Genomic DNA, 19679 nt, shown 5'->3' on the forward strand with positions numbered 1-19679 from the left:
GAAGACGATTCCTGTTTTGCCACAGACAAGATCGGAGGTGGATCTTCAGGATTCCTGGACGCAGACAGCAGATGGACGACCCTTCCTCCTGTTTGCTGACGGTGATGATGACAAGATCCTGGCGTTTGGCAGTCTAGAGAGTCCCGAGGCCTTGCAGAGATTCTACACATGGATGGAACGTTCTGGACTGTGGAATCAAGTGTACATCATCCATGCAAGACTCGGAGCCACGACCTACACCCTCATCTTTGCCTTACTCCCCGACCGTCAGACAGACACCTACTCAAGACTCTGGGATAAAGAGTGAATTGAACATTTGAGATGAAATTTATTATAAGGTATTATGAATTTTGAAAAATGAACATTTTGTTATTATGTATTATGAATTTTGAATAATATCGTAATCGTAATTAAATATTTATCTCAATCTATTGGTGTTTCTTGGGTTGTTCCATTGTATGAAATAGGTAACAGACTAGGGATTAGCAGTGCCATGGACCGTGAACTTTGTTGTCTTAAGCTGTAGGGGAAATGGGATGTAGGGGTTTTGGGAGGTTACCGTTGATACATGTCATCGATCCCAATTGCGTGGATCGATGTTCATAATATCTATCACTGGATTGTCTGGTCCAGACTCGATTATTTACAGACCGCCGTCATATAGCTGTAATATTGCTGAGTGCGGCGTTAAACAACAAACCAACCAACCAAACCATTTTTTATAGGTATATAGATTTTGTCAGTTTAAAAACTTAAACCGATCTGGATCTATCGTCCTTCGTTCTGAAAACACCAGGGCCTTTTAAACAAGACGCTGAACCAGTGTGAACCACCAGATACAGGTTTTCTGTATCGTCTCTGATACCTGTCTATTTCCTTGGTCTAGTGGATAGAGCGTTTGCCCGAGTGCGGAATTCAAGGTCAGTGGTTCGCATGTCGCTATATAAAGCGCAGTGAACTTGATGACGACGTTAAACACTTCATCTCACCTCAACTGTTTGTAAAAATGATAAAGTATTGGAACCGTCTGTTATACCAAGAGAGCGTCTGCTCGGAGAGCGGAAGGTTCGTGGTTCGATCCCTGACTCTCGGCATTAAAGGGCTTAAACAAGAACTGCTCGGTTCGGAGTCAGCATACTCTGGTCAGTGGTAAAGCACTAAAAAATCGGCATTAGTCCAAACTAGTACACGCACGCACGCACCCACGCACGCACGCACCCACGCACGCATCCACGCACGAGCAGGTAGAGACCATAAAATAGATTCAGTTCATGACTCAGGTCAAGAGCTCAGGACAAACGAAGCGCCAAGATTGTATGAAGCGCACGTAAAATCTTCAAAATGACCCACATTACACAAGCTGGTCCATGACAAGTCACGTGACGGGATTAGAAACAAGAACACGTGTGCGGGGTTACGCAAGTGGAACGGAGCGTTCGGAAACATGGCGAATACGCCGAGAGTGTTTAATATTGTGGTCATCGGTGTGGGGATTGCCGGGAGGGTGAGGATCCGAGATCTGAAGGAGGTTGAGGCTGCAGGAAAAGGTCTCGCACTTACTGGATTTGTTTCAAGGTAAGTCCCGTCTTGCGGCTGTGTAGATGAATTACTGCCACATCCCCGGTCTGATCTTGTCCGTAACGCCTGGTTCATGTAAAACATTGTGTATGAGTGTGTTTATGCTTTACGTCACATCGGCATTATTTCAGCCATATCAACTATGTGTTCTCTGTCCATCGTGTTGTGACAGTATTATCCCCTTGTTGTCAACACCTACCTATGTTATCCCACTCATATATGCAATTGTTGTTACTGTTAATCCTCCACCTACTATATATATTCTGTACTAAGTCCCTCAGCCAGTCTTACTTGACAATGGTGTAAGGATCTATACCGAAACGTCGCTTTTTACAGTATTAAAGAAGTTGTTATACATAAAATTGTGTCTACCTTGTCATATCGTGACGATGAAACATTGTGGAGTGCCTATCGGAGCATATGATAAATACATGTTAATATAACTGTATGGCGTACTCGTTTAGAATAATTTGAGTGAGTGAGTGAGTTGGGTTTAACGCCGCTTTTAACAGTGTTCCAGTTATATCACGGCGTGTCAGCTTAATGTGGGAGGAAAGCCCGAAGTGATGCAGGTCTCAGACGTTAACCACTTCGGTGAACCCCACGAGCACGGGTATGGTGCTGACAAACCTAGAAACATAATCGGGGTGAACCGGGATTCGAACCCACAATCATAGGTTTCTGGCGTGCCAAAGGGACGCAACTCTTCACAGCGAATCGCGGCGCCTTAGACGACTGGGCCACACGTGCCCCCAGAATAATTTGAAGAAACGTTTATGACGTATGGACGTATACATCATACATTGCTTACATTTGAAATGTTACACTTACAGATGGATTAGTTCCATGGTTTGGTGCCATTTTGAAGTCAATGTCCAGACGGTTTATACTATGTACACATTGCCTTTGTGTAATTAGGGTGATGGATTGATGTACGTAATAAAATTTGATATTGCAGAAAAAACAATGTGAATTTTGAATATCTTGAATTAAATTTGTAGGACTTGAAATTTTCCTTGAAAGAACTACATCAGCTTTTTGTTCGTTTGTTTGTTGTTTAACGCCGCACTCAGCAATATTACAGCTATGTGACGTTGGTCTGTAAATAATCGTGTCTGGAACAGACAATCCAGTAATTGACATCATGAGCATCGATCCATGCAGTTGGGATCGATGTCATGCATGAATAAAGTCAGCGAGTCCAACCGTTAGTTGCCTCTTACGAGATGAGCTCACAAGGGGAAGATAGGCTTCTGGCAGAATAATAATGTAGGGTTTAAGTTGGGTGAGTATTCAACGCCGCATATGCAGCGGCGATCAGTGTTTAATAATTAAACGCCGCGGTTGTAGTAGTTCCCCGTGGGAATATGCATACATGTATGCCTTGTTTGAGACAAGCTGCTGCATATCAAGTGTCAGTGATGCACGTGTATTGCTTATTGTCCTAATGTGGCATAGCTACCACTATTCAGCATGTCCCTTGTGCACACCAGGGGGCACGGGTGGCCCAGTCGTCTAAGGCGCCGCGATTCGCGATGCAGAGTTGCGTCCCTTGGGCACGCCAGAAACCTATGATTGTGGGTTCGAATCCCGGTTCGCCCCGATTATGTTTCTAGGTTTGTCAGCACCATACCCGTGCTCGTGGGTTTCACCGAAGTGGTAAACGTCTGCTCCTTGCATCACTTCGGGCTTTCCTCCCACATTATGCTGACACGTCGTGATATAACTGGAATAATGTTAAAAGCAGCGTTAAAACCCAACTCACTCACTTGTGCACACCACGCTTAGTTTCTGGGTATATATGCAAATGTCCCTGGTGTATGTAATTAACTATTTAATAAAGTCAACTGAACTGATCTGTTGTATTCAGCTGTAATCTGAACGCAGTGACTTACTCTTAATTTGTAGCCATTAACCGTCATGTGTGGAAACATAATTGTAGGAGTGGTGAATAGGGACTGAGTGAATAGGGAGTGAGCGAATAGGGAGTGAGTGAATATTGAGTGAGTAAATAGGGAGTGAGTGAATAGGGGGGGGGGAGTGAATAGGGAGTGAGCGAATAGGGAGTGAGCGAATAGGGAGAGCGAATAGGGAGTGAGGGAATATTGAGTGAATGAATAGGGAGTGAGTAAATAGTGAGTGAGCGAATAGGGAGTGGGTGAATAGGGAACGAGCGAATAGGGAGTGAGTGAATAGGGAGTGAGCGAAAAGGGAGTGAGTGAATAGGGAGTGAGCGAATAGGGAGTAAGCGAATAGGGAGTGAGCGAATAGGGAGTGAGTAAATATTGAGTGAGTGAATAGGAAATGAGCGAATAGGGAATGAGTGAATAGGGAGTGAGCGAATAGGGAGGGACTGAATAGAATAGAGTTAGAAAACCCCTGTAACAGCTGACCTTCGATGCGCGTATCTCTCATGTATTTCACCAGTTCGTTTTAGGTTGGGTGATTGATAAATTTTATTGACGTTTACTTTCTACAAATTTTAGTTTTACGACGGTGTTTGTTTGTTTGTTGTTTAACGCCGCACTCAGCAATATTCCAGCTATATGACGGCGGTCTGTAAATAATCGAGTCTGGACCAGACAATCCAGTGATTGACATCAAGCGCATCGATTCACGCAATTGGGATACGATGACATGCATCAACCAAGTCAGCGAGCCTGACCACCCGATCCCGTTAGTCGCTTCTTACGACAAGCATAGTCGCCTTTTACGGCAAGCATTATTATTATTATTATTATTATTATTATTATTATTATTATCATTATTATTATTATCAGGCGCACTCTTGATATTGACGGTGTACGACAACTGACCCTAGACGAAGCGCTGCAGTCCCCGGATGTAGATGGCGTGGCGGTGTGCACAGAGCCCGGATCACACGAGGACACCGTGCAGTGAGATGGCCGTCTTCGTTCGATGCTTCAATTTGGTTCAGTTTGAACATTTAGATACATCTATATATTCTCAAATAAATTGACAGAGAACGAGTCAAAAGGGAAAACATATGTTTGTAATGAAATGTCTTATACACTCCCACGATAATACTCAACTTGTGTTTTTATACCCACACATTCCACTCAGTAACATTTACTCATTGACCTGGGTGCCACTGCACAAAGCGATCTCAGCACTAAGGTGATTGTAACTCTCATACCTTAACACTGACTTGCGGCAGTCCTTGAGCTAAGGTTGTTTTGTACAACGGGGCCCTAAAGCATCCCCTTTTCACCCGCAAGTATGAGTATATTTTTTTGGGTGTATATTTAATACTTTAAATAATAATCCGTTATTTATATGTAAATGGGTGTACTACAAGTATAAGTTACAGTATTATGCAGCTGATAGATTAGAGTATCCACAGGCCATATACACTTCTGAATACATAAGCACATGACACGTTGATAAATAGTCAGTTTGTAATAACGGGAAGGTCACCAGGTGGTGCATGGTTAACATAATGGCAGGTTTTCCCCTGTCTTCCCGAGGCAAGAGAGTTAACTGTCTTTAAAAGTCCAGTTTCCACCCTTACCGAACTAGGCTGGTATTCATGGGCTCGATAGTAGCGCCACCAGTGGATATTACGAGTTATGTCTCTTCTCTGCCTCTCCTATGGACCAATCAGATTCCACCTCTCCTATGACTTTTTGTTTAAAACAAAACGACGGCGCCCTGTCAAGACGATCTGATCAATAACCAAGATCTATATTGTGATACAACGGGTCTTACATCGCGAAGTGCATCAAATCACGTGAGCACCTTGATTAAAAACATGAAAAAATTAGCAAAGTATCTGTTACGAGTTATCGGTGCACATGCTTTGCAAATCCTGCAATCGACCGAAATCTGCACGACAGTTTTTGAACCGGATTTCGATTTCGTTGCGCGATTTTGATTGGACTATGCATAGACTCGTTAGTCCAGCCAAAATGTAACTCCATAATACCAACCTAGTTCGGCAAGGGTGGAAACTGGACTTTTATAGTCAGTTAACTCTCTTGCTTTGGGAAAATGGTTGTGTAAGGTCACAAAGCTTCTGGATTTACCGTGTTTCTCACTGAAACTTACAGACTAGTTGACAGTTATGGTGTATACTGATTTGCAGAAAGGCGCTGAATCACAATAAACACGTGCTGGTGGAATACCCAGTCGCTGCCAGTCCACAGACGGCCAGACAGCTGTACTCTCTAGCTGCAGAAAAGGGTGGGTATTTTATAGATGGCAAACACTCATATTGACAACAGATACCATGTTGGCAACCACGCATACTGACCACATATACCATGTTGCCAACCACGTATACAGACCACATATACCATGTTGCCAACTACGTATACTGACCACAAACACCATGTTGGCAACCACGATACTATGTTGTACTATGATGTTGGCAGGGCTGGTGCTCCATGAAGAAAACATCGCTCTTCTAACAGAGGCCCACTCAAGACTGAAAGAGAAGGTTGCCACATCCACATCGAGGCTCAAATCAGGGGAGATAATGCTGAGAGGTAAGTGTTTGAGAGATTACTGTTCCTTCAAGACAATCAACAGATTTGTTCAGCACACCCACTGATAATCCCACCCAAGACAATCAGATGGTTGTTCCCTTTCTCTGCAAGCTTACAGAGGTGAGGTGAGGTGAAATGGGGTTCAACGTCGCGTCCAAGATTATTGCACTTGTGTGTGTGGCTGCTTGTACTACTCTGGACTGATGCCGATTTATAGTGCTAGCCCACTGAGATACCATGCCGCAGTTTAACATGAATACTCCACTCTTTTGGTATGACGCGGCCGGGGATCGAACCAACGACCTTCCGCTCTCCGGGCGGACGCTCTACCACTAGACCACAGAGGCTGTCACAAGCTTACAGAAGAGAAATACTTCGACCTGTTGAAGCGGTACGAGTGACTCAGACGTCTAGCGCGCCACAATTTGCTGTGGAGAGATGCGTCTTTCGGGCGCGCGGACACAAGTGACGTAGGTTCGAATCCCCCATTCGCCCCTGATCATGTTTCTGTTTATCTGCGCCAGGCCTATGCTTGTATGTTTTACGACAGAGTAAACATGTAACGTCTGCATCAATAGGGTCTTTCCGACCACAGGAAGCCAGCACTGTGTGATAGGGGCGTTAAGTGCTAACTCAGTTACTTACAATCTGTCGTAGGCAACTACAACGGCTGGATAGAAGACTTCAGCAGGTCTGGCCTTCCTTTCACGACCAATGTAGCCGTTATACAGACTGTTATAGCAGTGTTTGGGAAGGTCACAGCGACCCACGCCGACATGCAGACCACGGAGAAGGGGTTTGTTGCCACTGGAGACGTGCAGACTGAAGCAGGGTATGTAGTTACATGGAGGTGGACTTGGTTGATACATGTCTTCGAAAACCAATGATGTGGATCGATGCTCATGATGTCAATCTCTGGGTTGTCTGGTCCAGACTCGATTATTTACAGACCGCCGTCATATAGCTGGAATATTTCTGAGTGCGGCGTTAAACAACAAACAAACAAACAAAACATGGAGGTAGAACTACAATTAGTAGAACTTATGGGAGATGCGACATAATGGGACGTATTTGCATTGCTTGCCTGATCTTAGAGCGACATGGGTGTCGTTGTATAAAACAACCTCAGCACTTCGACTGTCGTTAGTGTATGTGATGGTACGATCACCTTAGCGTTAAGATCGCTTTATACAAAGGCACCCTGGCCTATAGCTACACCGAAAGACTTACTTAGAAACTTGTGTCAAATTGAAACTGCCCCTGATCCTAAACATATAATAACCCTCTGTAAACGGTGTCACGGATAACAGAGAGGAAGGAAATCAAGGCAGCACCTCAAAAATAAAATCGGCAGTTCCCATGATAAGGTCACATCGCTTTGACGTCATATCAGGATTGACGTCCTATCACAATAGGGGCTTCTACGATAAGCTGGGCCCCGTCTTTCCCATCACAGTATCAGTTGAGGACAGATTTCTACCATGTTTTATTTCATAGTGAGTGATAGAGTCAGTGTGTTGTCTATTTGCTACAGCCACGCTTGTCATGTCCCCGTGTTTCCAGCTCAGTGATACGGCTGATGTCGGAGAGATACAAGGAAAAGGTGCCCAGGGTAAAAACTCTCAGATTTGAGTTTGAAGATGGCAGTGTGTTTGATACGGAGGGGGACAAACCACCCCAGTCAACTCCAGGGCCTGGCGAAACCCCAAAGACAGCACCAGGGCAAGGGAATCAGAAAAAGAAAGGTGAAGTACCAGGTCTCGCATGATTTGGATGTTTATACATTATATAGGCGTGTCGAAATAAAGTTGAACATTCTAATCGATATTAAGAAAAGAACAGTACCAGGTCTTGCAGTATTTGGATGTTTATACATTATATAGGCGTGTCGAAATAAAGTTGAACATTCTAATCGATATTAAGAAAAGAACAGTACCAGGTCTTGCAGTCTTTGGATATTTATACATTATATAGGCGTGTCGAAATAAAGTTGAACATTCTAATCGATATTAAGAAAAGATCAGTACCAGGTCTTATAGTATTTGGATGTTTGTACATTATATAGGCGTGTCGAAATAAGGGTGAACATTGTAATCGATATTAAGAAAGATGCAGTTCCAGGTCTTGTAGTATTTGGATGTTTGTACATTATATAGGCGTGTCGAAATAAGGGTGAACATTCTAATCGACATTAAGAAAGATGCAGTTCCAGGTCTTGCAGTATTTGGATGTTTATACATTATATAGGCGTGTCGAAATAAAGTTGAACATTCTAATCGATATTAAGAAAGGTGCAGTTCCAGGTCTTGCAGTATTTGGATGTTTATACATTATATAGGCGTGTCGAAATAAAGTTGAACATTATAATAGATATTAAGAAAAGATCAGTACCAGGTCTCGCATGATTTGGATGTTTATACATTATATAGGCGTGTCGAAATAAAGTTGAACATTCTAATCGATATTAAGAAAGGTGCACTACCAGGTCTTGTAGTATGTGGATGCTTCTACATTATACAAATAAAGTTAAACTTCTTATCGATATTACGTTTTAGGTAAAGATGTTACTGTGTTGTGTTTCACATGAAAACATGGGTTGATAGCATTAGCACATTAACATACGATCCTCTGAAGTCGGATTCCATCACAAGATTGATATAAATGGGATTATTCTGTTTTTTCAATTCCCACGTGTCATTGTTATTATTTTACACTAAATGAATCCCACATTTCAGGTTTATTCATGCAAGATCTGGTATTATTCTTAGAGAAGCTTCAAGGTCAAAGGCCAAAGTCAGAAGGATCTGAATTATCTGTGGATGCTCTGGAGGTGGCTGTTGGACTCAACTCCCTCATCGCTGCTAAAACGTGAAGACATCACAGAGAAAGATTTAGGCGCAGTATCAAACGGAACAGAAGCCGCATCAAGCGCACTTACATTTACACGCCCTGTCAAGTGATATTTCAATAATCATGTACTGTCTTGCCAGTTTAGTTCTCTTTTAATAGTAAGGTATAATTGTTTCTTTGTTTGGGTTTGGTTTAGTAGTTTCTTCTTCGCCGTCATATAACTGAAAATATTGTTCAAAGCAGGTGTTAGACCAAACTCACTCCTTTCCTAACGTAAAACTGTAATTGAGTATCGTTAGCCTGACGGCTTAATGTGGGAGGTAAGGCCCACGTGACACAGGTTTACCCCTTTGGTTTTGTTTTGTTTGTTTGTTTGTTGGTTTTGTTTTGTTTGTTTGTTTGTTAACGCCCACTCAGCAATATTCCAGCTATATGACGGCGGTCTGTAAATATTCGAGACAGACAATTTAGTGATTTACATCATGAGCATCGATCCACGCAATTGAGATACGATGACATGCATCAACCAAGTCAGCGAGCCTGGCCAACCGATCTCGTTAGTCGCCTCTTACGACAAGCATAGTCGCATCTTACAGCAAAGATGCATGGGTTGCTGAAGACCTATTCTCTCTTCACGGGTCTCAATACTGATGAAACAATGTATGTATGTGTCATAGCGACCGATTTGGGACAACCTTTGTCTGAATGAACATTTGATTCCAAAAGCTAAATAACCTGTAGCCATGACATGTCCAGGATCACTCAATTGCAATTACCCAATTATTAACCCCCATTGTATTGTCCATTGACTGTCAACCATCCTGAACGAGCTGTGCAAATAATGTCACTTCTGGTTATTACTGTTATTTTTATGACTTAATCCGTGTTAGATGCCCTTGGATATAAGCCTTGGCCCAGAGACGAAAACTAAGATGGTCTTGTCCTCAGCCTAGATAGGGTAAGGCTAGGTGCTCCGGGGCACAAACACAAAAAAACACTACCAGTATGTGCCGACCTGGCACATAGTAGCGCTTTCTACATAACATCAACGTCAGACAAATGCGTTGTAATATACTACTCAAAAGAAGTTAAGGATCACCTGATTCTTTCATATTACTATAGTTAATCTCTCATGTCATGACAGATTAACTTTACCATTATGAAAGAATCGGGTGATCCTTAACTTCTTTTGAGTAGTATATATATATATAGTCACTGGCAAAAGTTGTGCAACTGAACTTTACCCAGAACACACCAGAACACAGACATGCAGTCGCTATATAAGTGAACGCGACGTTGAAACCCAATTCACCTGACCTCACTCTGCCAATGAAACAATAAATTAAGATGGCATAAATCCAATGATTTTGTACCGATTGTTTGTTGTGTATCACCGCACCCGGCAATATTCAGGCTATATGACCGCAATCTGTAAATAACCAAATTTGGACCAGACAATCTAGCGATTGACATCACGAGCACCGATCAGCACAATGGGATAGGATGACATGCATCAACAAAGTAAGCTAGCCTGACCGCCCGATCCCGTTAGTCGCCTCTTACGACAAGCATGGGTTGCTGAAGACCTATTCTACCCCAGGTCTTCACGGATCCTCTCGCAAGTCAAATTGCTGTATATAACATATAATCTATTGTTATCTGTTGAACATTCATGTGATGGTTGCACTTAGATAAAAAGGAAGAGTATCCTTGATGTCCGGCACTACAGTATAGTTGACCTCGCTACCTCGCCACACCCTGACTAGCATCTTTGCCTGTGCACATCATGGTGGCAGCTTTCACATGGTATGGTTTCCGAACGGGGTCACATGACCAGCCGCTAATGCATTATGGTCGGACATTACTTTTGAACCCGGTTTTGACGTGCAGGGGATGTAGACATCCCTTAAATGGGCCCTCTGAGCATCAGTTATCAAATGAATCTCATCAGGATGGTGACAGTGCAAAAAAACGTCTGGCGAAAACCCCAGAGGTAGAACATCACGGTGCCTTGTGGTTCAAAGATTACCTGCACGTCATGTTAACCTCGCTAAAATATGCTTTGATCAGGTCAAAACGTCCTACATTAACACTACATCCTACATTGCATGAAGTTATATACATCGGGCAAAATATTAACCATTTATTTTTGACAGTTGAAGTTGACACACAATCTGCGTTTCATAGGAATAATGATAATTGTCAAAATTTGTATAGATGCAGCCGCTAAATTTTCAATGTTTCAGTACATTTACCGCCGGATATTGGGTATGTTGAATTGTTTCTAAACCAAAACAAGAACTTGAGCCAAACGTTCGAAAAGAAACTGTTCTGAACTCGTGGCCTGACACACAATAAAGTTCTCTTCTATTCTGCACCTTCCCCAGCACTCTTGGGAAATTGTGAAGAAAGAAGCTTCTTTTGTAAAGCATGTTTACACTGTGGTCAGCAATGTGAACAAGTACTGCTTCAGCGATGAGCACTGTCGCGAGATATAAGATCTGGATAGGTAGGTTACGCAATAATGGGAAAAACGTTCCTTGAAACATAAACTTGTAACTTGCAATCTTCAACGTGAAGAACGAGAGACTCCATAAAGATTTTTTTTAAACTTTTAGAGACCCCCCAAAATACATCATAACATTGTATACATCTAACGCTTGTGTTTCGAGGTAATTCCCAAAGTGCAATGCAAAGGCTAACCCACAAATTGGTTCGTACAGAAATAAATTGTGAAGTGGTAAATAACCACAAAGAATGAATGAAAAATTAATGAATAATTATTTATATACAGTTTCAGGTTCACAATCACAAAAGGTAATACAATGATTCAGATGAGTGGCAGCAGAAATATATCACAGATCCTGAAATGAATGTCGGTGCACACACGAATGTCAAGAAGTTGTCGTTGTTGAATGTCATGAAAGTGGTTTGAAACTGGTAGGAAGTTGGTGTTTTCTGATGGGTATCCCGTCCGCACTGGGCAAGTAGCTAAACGTTGTAAAAGGCCTCGAATTGCCTCTTGTTGCTATCATGTAGGTAAAGTCAGCCTTTTAGAAAGTGGTACGAACACAACTATTCGAACCATCAAGCATGCAGTTTGATTACAACAACCAAGATGGGTAACTCTAAAGCACTCTCTTCCTGTGCAGGTCACAAGGTATTTTACGAGAGCCTCAGTCATTTGCTGCCGATGACAATTATCAGTTGAGATGAAATGGGGTTTTACGTCGCGTCCAAGATTACTGCACTTATATAGCGACATGCATGCATGTGTGAGTGTGTGAGATTGTGTGTGTGTGTGTGTGTGTGTGTGTGTGGATGCTTGTACTGGTCCGGACTGATGCCGATTTTATAGCGGTATCCCCCTGAGATACCATGCCGCAGTTTAACACGAATACCCCACTCAGACACAGTATACCGACTCCTAGCCAACTAGTCCTTGTTTTAGCCCCTTAATTCCGAGCACAGGGTAATAACGCGGTAAAATGTAATACTGCGGTAAATTGTAATACACACTGCGGTAAATTGGAATACCTTCATTGCAGTAAATTGTAATAAAAGCTGTCTGGAAATCAAATTCCGGACTTTGAAACGACTGATTGATAAATGCTAATGTACATTTAATTCTTGATATTTGTATTTACTCAGAACAAAATTCGAATTCCAGTGTTTGTTCGACCCAAACAGATTGAAATCGGAAGGATAAGAGATGCTATAATAATTACAATTTACCGCACTTGCTATTACAATTTGCCGCAGTTTGTTACAATTTGCCGCACCTGTCTTTCAAAAGAAATGACAGAAATTGAAACAAAATCGCTTTTTTGATTTCCTTAAACATGCTGGAGGTTGGAATTGATCTTGTTAAGGTCCAACAAACACTGGAACTCGCATTCAGTTTGAAATCGGAATGATAAAGAGATGTTATTACAATTTACCGCACTTAGTAAAACAATTTACAGCAGTTTGTTACAATTTGCGCGCACCTGTCTTTCAATAGAAATGACAGAAATTGAAGCAAAATCGCTTTCTTTGATTTCTTTAAACATGCTGGAGGTTGGAATTGATCTTGTTAAGGTCCAACAAACACTGGAACTCGCATTCAGTTTGAAATCGGAATGCTACAGTGATGTTATTACAATTTGCCGCATCTGCATGTGTTACAATGGGAATGACAGAAATTGAAACAAAGTCGTTTTTTTCGTTTCCTCCTTAAACATGCTGGAGGTTGGAATTGATAATGTTTGGGTCGAACAAATACTGGAATTCGAATTTTGTTCTGAGTAAATACAAATATCAAGAATTAAATGTACATTAGCATTTATCAATCAGTCGTTACAAAGTCCGGAATGTGATTTCCAAACAGCTTGGACGCACATTTTAAACTTCATGCATGTTTCTTTGTATATTTGCAAAACAATAATCTTTTATTACAATTTACCGCAGTGGTTATTACAATTTGCCGCAGTTTTTATGACAATTTACCGCAGTGAAGTTATTACAATTTACCGCAGTATGTATTACGATTTACCGCAGTGTTATTACATTTTACCGCAGTGTTGTTACATTTTACCGGAGTTTATTACAATTTACCGCGTTATTACAATTTACGTCGTAACAAAGTACCATCTTTTTTTTACATCTTTTGGTATACAATTATCTGGGATACAATTACCAGACAATATTATATTATACTATTTTGTATCTAAACACCATATTAATAGGATGCGCGCATGAAAGACAGAAAGAGCACGATGCCCCGATATTTCGATGAATCGTTACAACCCCAAGTATCGCCAACAAGAGCTGAACTACAAAGGAAGACAGTGTCAGGCAGTGCAGTCAGCCTGTTTGATATTTGTTGATAAGTATCTGGCACATAGCTGAGATGTCCGAGATTATCATGAGACCTAACGGGATCAGGACGACGGCAAACCACGTGACACCCATACCTGAAGAAGATGGCCGGTGGTCTGCAGCACTTGTGTATCTGGCGATGGTCTGGGTGAGTTTTGTTTTATCAACGAGGAGATGCCTTTTTAGTTTTTCTTGTTTTTCGTTTACAGCTTCTTTAGTTACAACTTCAAGTCTATCTTTTGACTTACAGAAACATGTACAAACTGTTTCTATGGTACGCGAGGGATTGACGTTTGCTGACGTCGTTTGTCTCTGGGTTGTGACAGTAGTCGGTGTGTGCGTCGTTGTGGAAGTAGGCGTCATCGTGGTGGTCAGATCAGAAGTCGTAGCAGATGTAGTAGCTACAGTTGGAGAAGTAGTTGAAATGGATGTTGTTCTGCTGTTGGTTGTTGTAGGAGTCGTTTTGGTAGAAGAAGTGCTTGGAATCAGGGAGGTCTGTGTTGGAGTAGAGGTCGTGGTTACAGTAGATGTGTCAGCTGTGGTAGATGGTATCGTTGTAGTCGACGCTGTTATTGTCAGACTTGTCGCAGTGGTTGTTGGTGTAGTGGTCGTTGAAGTAGTAGTCGTTGGAGTAGTGGTCGGTGTAGTGGTCGTTGTTGTTGTGGTTGATGTAGTGGTCGTTGATGTAGTAGTCGTTGGAGTAGTGGTCGTCCGTGTAGTGGTTGTTGGTGTAGTGGTCGTCGGTGTAGTGGTCGTTGTAGTAGTTATTGGAGTAGTTGTCGTTGATGTAGTAGTCGTTGGAGTAGTGGTCGTTGTAGCAATCGAGGTAGTGGTAGTCGGTGTAGTTGTTGTCGTAGTTGTAGTTGAGCTTGTAGTCGTAGTTGTTGGATCTGTTAGTGAAGCAGTGCGAATAAGTGAATTCATTGCCTCACAAGACTTCGACAACATCGGTTTGATAGGGTACCCCATGTCGTACACAGTGACAGGATACCCCAGATGGAACACACTGATAGGGTACCCCAGGTGTTACACACTGACAGGGTACCCCAGGTGTTACACACTGACAGGGTACCCCAGGTGTTACACAGTGATAGGGTACCCAGGTGTTACACAGTGACAGGGTACCCCAGATGGAACACAGTGATAGGATACCCAAGATGGAACACACTGATAGGGTACCCAGGTGTTACACAGTGACAGGGTACCCCAGGTGTTACACAGTGACAGGGTACCCCAGGTGTTACACAGTGACAGGGTACCCCAGGTGTTACACAGTGACAGGATACCCCATGTCGTACACAGTGACAGGGTACCCCAGGTGTTACACAGTGATAGGGTACTCCAGGTGTTACACAGTGACAGGGTACCCCAGGTGTTACACAGTGACAGGGTACTCCAGGTGTTACACAGTGACAGGGTACCCAGGTGTTACACAGTGATAGGGTACTCCAGGTGTTACACAGTGACAGGGTACCCAGGTGTTACACAGTGATAGGGTACCCCAGGTGTTACACAGTGACAGGGTACCCCAGGTGTTACACAGTGACAGGGTACCCAGATGTTACACAGTGATAGGGTACCCCAGGTGTTACACAGTGACAGGGTACCGAGATGTTACACAGTGATAGGGTACCCAAGGTGTTACACAGTGATAGGGTACCCCAGGTGTTACACAGTGACAGGGTACCCAGATGTTACACAGTGACAGGGTACCCCAGGTGTCACACAGTGACAGGGCACTCCAGGTGTTACACAGTGACAGGGTACCCAGGTGTTACACAGTGATAGGGTACTCCAGGTGTTACACAGTGACAGGGTACCCCAGGTGTTACACAGTGATAGGGTACCCCAGGTGTTACACAGTGACAGGGTACTCCAGGTGTTACACAATGATAGGGTACCCAGGTGTTACACAGTGATAGGGTACCCCAGGTGTTACACAGTGACAGGGTACTCCAGGTGTTACACAGTGACAGGGTACCCCAGGTGTTACACAGTGATAGGGTACCCCAGGTGTTACACAGTGACAGGGTACTCCAGGTGTTACACAGTGACAGGGTACCCAGGTGTTACACAGTGATAGGGTACCCCAGATGTTACACAGTGACAGGGTTCCCCAGATGGAACACACTGATAGGATACCCAAGATGGAACACACTGATAGGGTACCCCAGGTGTTACACAGGGACAGGGTACCCCAGGTGTTACACAGTGATAGGGTACCCAAGGGGTTACACAGTGATAGGGTACCCCAGATGGAACACACTGATAGGGTACCCCAGGAGTTACACAGTGATAGGGTACCCCAGGGGTCACACAGTGATAGAGTACCCCAGGGGTTACACAGTGATAGGGTACCCCAGATGGAACACACTGATAGGGTACCCCAGGAGTTACACAGTGTTAGGGTACCCCAGGTGTTACACAGGGATAGGGTACCCCAGGGGTTACACAGTGATAGAGTACCCAGGTGTTACACAGTGATAGGGTACCCCAGGTGTTATACAGTGATAGGGTACCCCAGGTGTTACACAGTGACAGGGTACCCCAGGTGTTACACAGTGATAGGGTACCCCAGGAGTTACACAGTGATAGGGTACCCCAGGTATTACACAGTGACAGGGTACCCGGGTGTTACACAGTGATAGGGTACCCAAGATGGAACACACTGATAGGGTACCCCAGGTGTTATACAGTGAGAGGGTACCCCAGGTGTTATACAGTGATAGGGTACCCCAGGTGTTACACAGGGATAGGGTACCCCAAGTGTTACACAGTGATAGGGTACCCAAGGTGTTACACAGTGATAGGGTACCCTAGGTGTTACACAGTGATAGGGTACCCCAAGTGTTACACACTGATAGGGTACCCCAAGTGTTACACAGTGATAGGGTACCAAGGTGTTACACAGTGATAGGGTACTCCAGGTGTTACGCAGTGATAGGGTACCCAGGTGTTACACAGTGATGGAGTACCCAGGTGTTACACAGTTACAGGGTACCCCAGGTATTACACAGTGACAGGGTATCCCAGGTGTTACACGGTGTTTGGGTACCCCAGACCGAACACACTTATAGGGTACCCGAGGCGTTACACAGTGATAGGGTACCCCAGGTGTTACACAGTGACAGGGTATCCCAGGTTTTACACAGTGATAGGGTACCCCAGGTGTTACACAGTGACAGGGTACCCCAGGTGTTACACAGTGATAGGGTACCCCAGGTGTTACACAGTGATAGGGTACCCCAGGTGTTACACAGTGACAGGGTACCCCAGGTCGAACACAGTGTTTGGGTACCCCAGGTGTTATACAGTGATAGGGTACCCAAGGTGTTACACAGGGATAGGGTACCCCAGGAGTTACACAGTGATAGGGTACCCGAGGTAATACACAGTGACAGGGTACCCCAGGTGTTACACAGGGATAGGGTACCCCACGAGTTACACAGTGATAGGGTACCCCAGGTAATACACAGTGACAGGGTACCCCAGGTGTTACACAGGGATAGGGTACCCCAGGAGATACACAGTGATAGGGTACCCAAGATGGAACACACTGATAGGGTACCCCAGGTGTTACACAGTGAAAGGGTACCCCGGGTGTGACACAGTGACAGGGTACCCCAGGTGGAACACAGTGTTTGGGTACTCCAGGTGTTATACAGAAATAGGGTACCCAAGGTGTTACACAGGGATAGGGTACCCCAGGAGTTACACAGTGATAGGGTACCCCAGGTAATACACAGTGACAGGGTACCCCAGGTGTTACACAGGGATAGGGTACCCCAGGTGGAACACAGTGTTTGGGTACCCCAGGTGTTATACAGAAATAGGGTACCCAAGGTGTTACACAGGGATAGGGTACCCCAGGAGTTACACAGTGATAGGGTACCCCAGGTAATACACAGTGACAGGGTACCCCAGGTGTTACACAGGGATAGGGTACCCCAGGTGGAACACAGTGTTTGGGTACCCCAGGTGTTATACAGAAATAGGGTACCAAAGGTGTTACACAGGGATAGGGTACCCCAGGAGTTACACAGTGATAGGGTACCCCAGGAGTTACACAGTGATAGGGTACCCCAGGAGTTACACAGGGATAAGGTACCCCAGGTGTTACACAGTGACAGGATACCCCAGGTGTTACACAGTGACAGGATACCCCGGGTGTTACACAGTGACAGGATACCCCAGGTGTTACACAGGGATAGGGTACCCCAGATGGAACACAGTGATAGGGTACCCCAGGTGTTACACAGTGACAGGATACCCCAGGTGTTACACAGGGATAGGGTACCCCAGATGGAACACAGTGATAGGGTACCCCAGGTGTTACACAGTGACAGGATACCCCAGGTGTTACACAGGGATAGGGTACCCCAGATGGAACACAGTGATAGGGTACCCCAGGTGTTACACAGTGACAGGGTACCCCAGGTGTTATACAGTGATAGGGTACCCCAAGTGTTACACAGGGATAGGGTACCCCAGGTGTTACACAGTGATAGGGTACCCCAAGTGTTACACAGGGATAGGGTACCCCAAGTGTTACACAGGGATAGGGTACCCACGGTAATACACAGTGACAGGGTACCCCAGGTATTACACAGTGACAGGGTACCCCAGGTGTTACACAGGGATAGGGTACCCCAGGAGATACACAGGGATAGGGTACCCAAGGTGTTACACAGTGACAGGGTACCCAAGGTGGAACACAGTGATAGGGTACCCCAGGTGTTACACAGTGATAGGGTACCCCAAGTGTTACACAGGGATAGGGTACCCCAGGAGTTACACAGTGATAGGGTACCCCAGGTATTACACAGTGACAGGGTACCCCAGGTGTTACACAGGGATAAGGTACCCCAGGAGATACACAGGGATAGGGTACCCAAGGTGTTACACAGTGACAGGGTACCCAAGGTGGAACACAGTGATAGGGTACCCCAGGTGTTACAGAGTGATAGGGTTCCCCGGGTGTGACACAGTGATAGGGTACCCCAGATGTAACACAGTGATAAGGTACCCCAGGTGTAACACAGTGATAGGGTACCCCAGGTGTTACACAGTGATAGGGTTCCCCAGGTGTTACATAGTGACAGGGTACCCCAGGTGTTACACAGTGACAGGGTACCCAGGTGGAACACACTGATAGGGTACCCAGGTGTTACACAGTGATAGGGTACCCCAGGTGTTAAATTCTACACTGTCAGGTCAGACACCATGGGTGCCCTTCACGAAGCCATTCCTTGTGTCACATCAATAACTGCCAGCGCACTCACTTAATAACATGTATCTCGTTGTGTTTGAGAGAACAATAGCATCTTCAGAGCTATTTGGATCGTGCTTGTACATAATGCATCGTGAATACATTTAGGCCATCCCCGACCTTCACCAGCATTTCCCAAGGCGTCAGTTTAATTGTGGGAAGAAAGCCAGAGATGGCGCAGATCTTGGTCAAGCCAATACACACGAGTATGTGACTGACAAAGTGAGTATGGTTTTACGCCGCTTTTAGCAATATTCCAGCAATATCACGGCGGGGGACACCAGAGATGGGCTTCACACATTGTACCCATAGTCGAGAATCGAACCCGGGTCTTCGGCATGACGAGCGAACGCTTAAACCACTAGGTTATCCGACCGCCCCCATGACTGACAAAGGATCAAAATGTTGGCGAACCAAAATGCTGGGTTTCATGCTTAGATCAGCGTATCATTGCATCTAACGCTGCGTCTAATTTTGTTATTGTTCCTCATTATATAGAAATGTTTGACGCCGCAGGCAGAACTTCTAATTATGTAACAGCGGCATGTAAATAATGGTTTGGTCTGGACAAACCAGTGGTTGATAGCATGAGCGACGACGTCAAAGAATATCAG

The 19679-nt window shown here is 44.4% G+C and overlaps 2 protein-coding genes across 2 annotated transcripts; one reads left to right on the forward strand and one right to left on the reverse strand.

The window, feature by feature from the left end:
- The first annotated feature begins 1389 nt into the window (after positions 1-1389).
- On the forward strand, positions 1390-9409 carry LOC124150678 (biliverdin reductase A-like). The gene is made up of 7 exons (XM_046522679.2): positions 1390-1575; positions 4359-4475; positions 5684-5781; positions 5973-6086; positions 6744-6918; positions 7650-7831; positions 8822-9409. Exons 1-7 carry the CDS (start codon positions 1445-1447, stop codon positions 8956-8958), a joined length of 954 nt encoding a protein of 317 aa, XP_046378635.2. The 5' UTR covers positions 1390-1444; the 3' UTR covers positions 8959-9409.
- Positions 9410-13227: 3818 nt separating this feature from the next.
- On the reverse strand, positions 13228-14765 carry LOC125378207 (cell wall protein DAN4-like). The gene has a single exon (XM_048393223.1). It carries the CDS (start codon positions 14763-14765, stop codon positions 13782-13784), a length of 984 nt encoding a protein of 327 aa, XP_048249180.1. The 3' UTR covers positions 13228-13781.
- Between the last annotated feature and the right edge of the window lie 4914 nt (positions 14766-19679).

The sequence above is a fragment of the Haliotis rufescens genome, unplaced genomic scaffold (assembly GCF_023055435.1).
Source record: "Haliotis rufescens isolate VD_foot unplaced genomic scaffold, xgHalRufe1.0.p SCAF_119, whole genome shotgun sequence".
Lineage (NCBI taxonomy): Eukaryota > Metazoa > Mollusca > Gastropoda > Lepetellida > Haliotidae > Haliotis > Haliotis rufescens.

What these genes read in the sequence shown, in the direction of transcription:
- LOC124150678 (XM_046522679.2), top strand. Translation starts at nt 1,445, where the DNA reads ATGGCGAATACGCCGAGAGTGTTTAATATTGTGGTCATCGGTGTGGGG. An exon ending in CTTACTGGATTTGTTTCAAG is followed by an intron (nt 1,576 to 4,358) that starts GTAAGTCCCGTC and finishes TATTATTATCAG; the next exon opens with GCGCACTCTTGATATTGACG. An exon ending in GACGTGCAGACTGAAGCAGG is followed by an intron (nt 6,919 to 7,649) that starts GTATGTAGTTAC and finishes CCGTGTTTCCAG; the next exon opens with CTCAGTGATACGGCTGATGT.
- LOC125378207 (XM_048393223.1), bottom strand. Translation starts at nt 14,765, where the DNA reads ATGGGGTACCCTATCAAACCGATGTTGTCGAAGTCTTGTGAGGCAATG.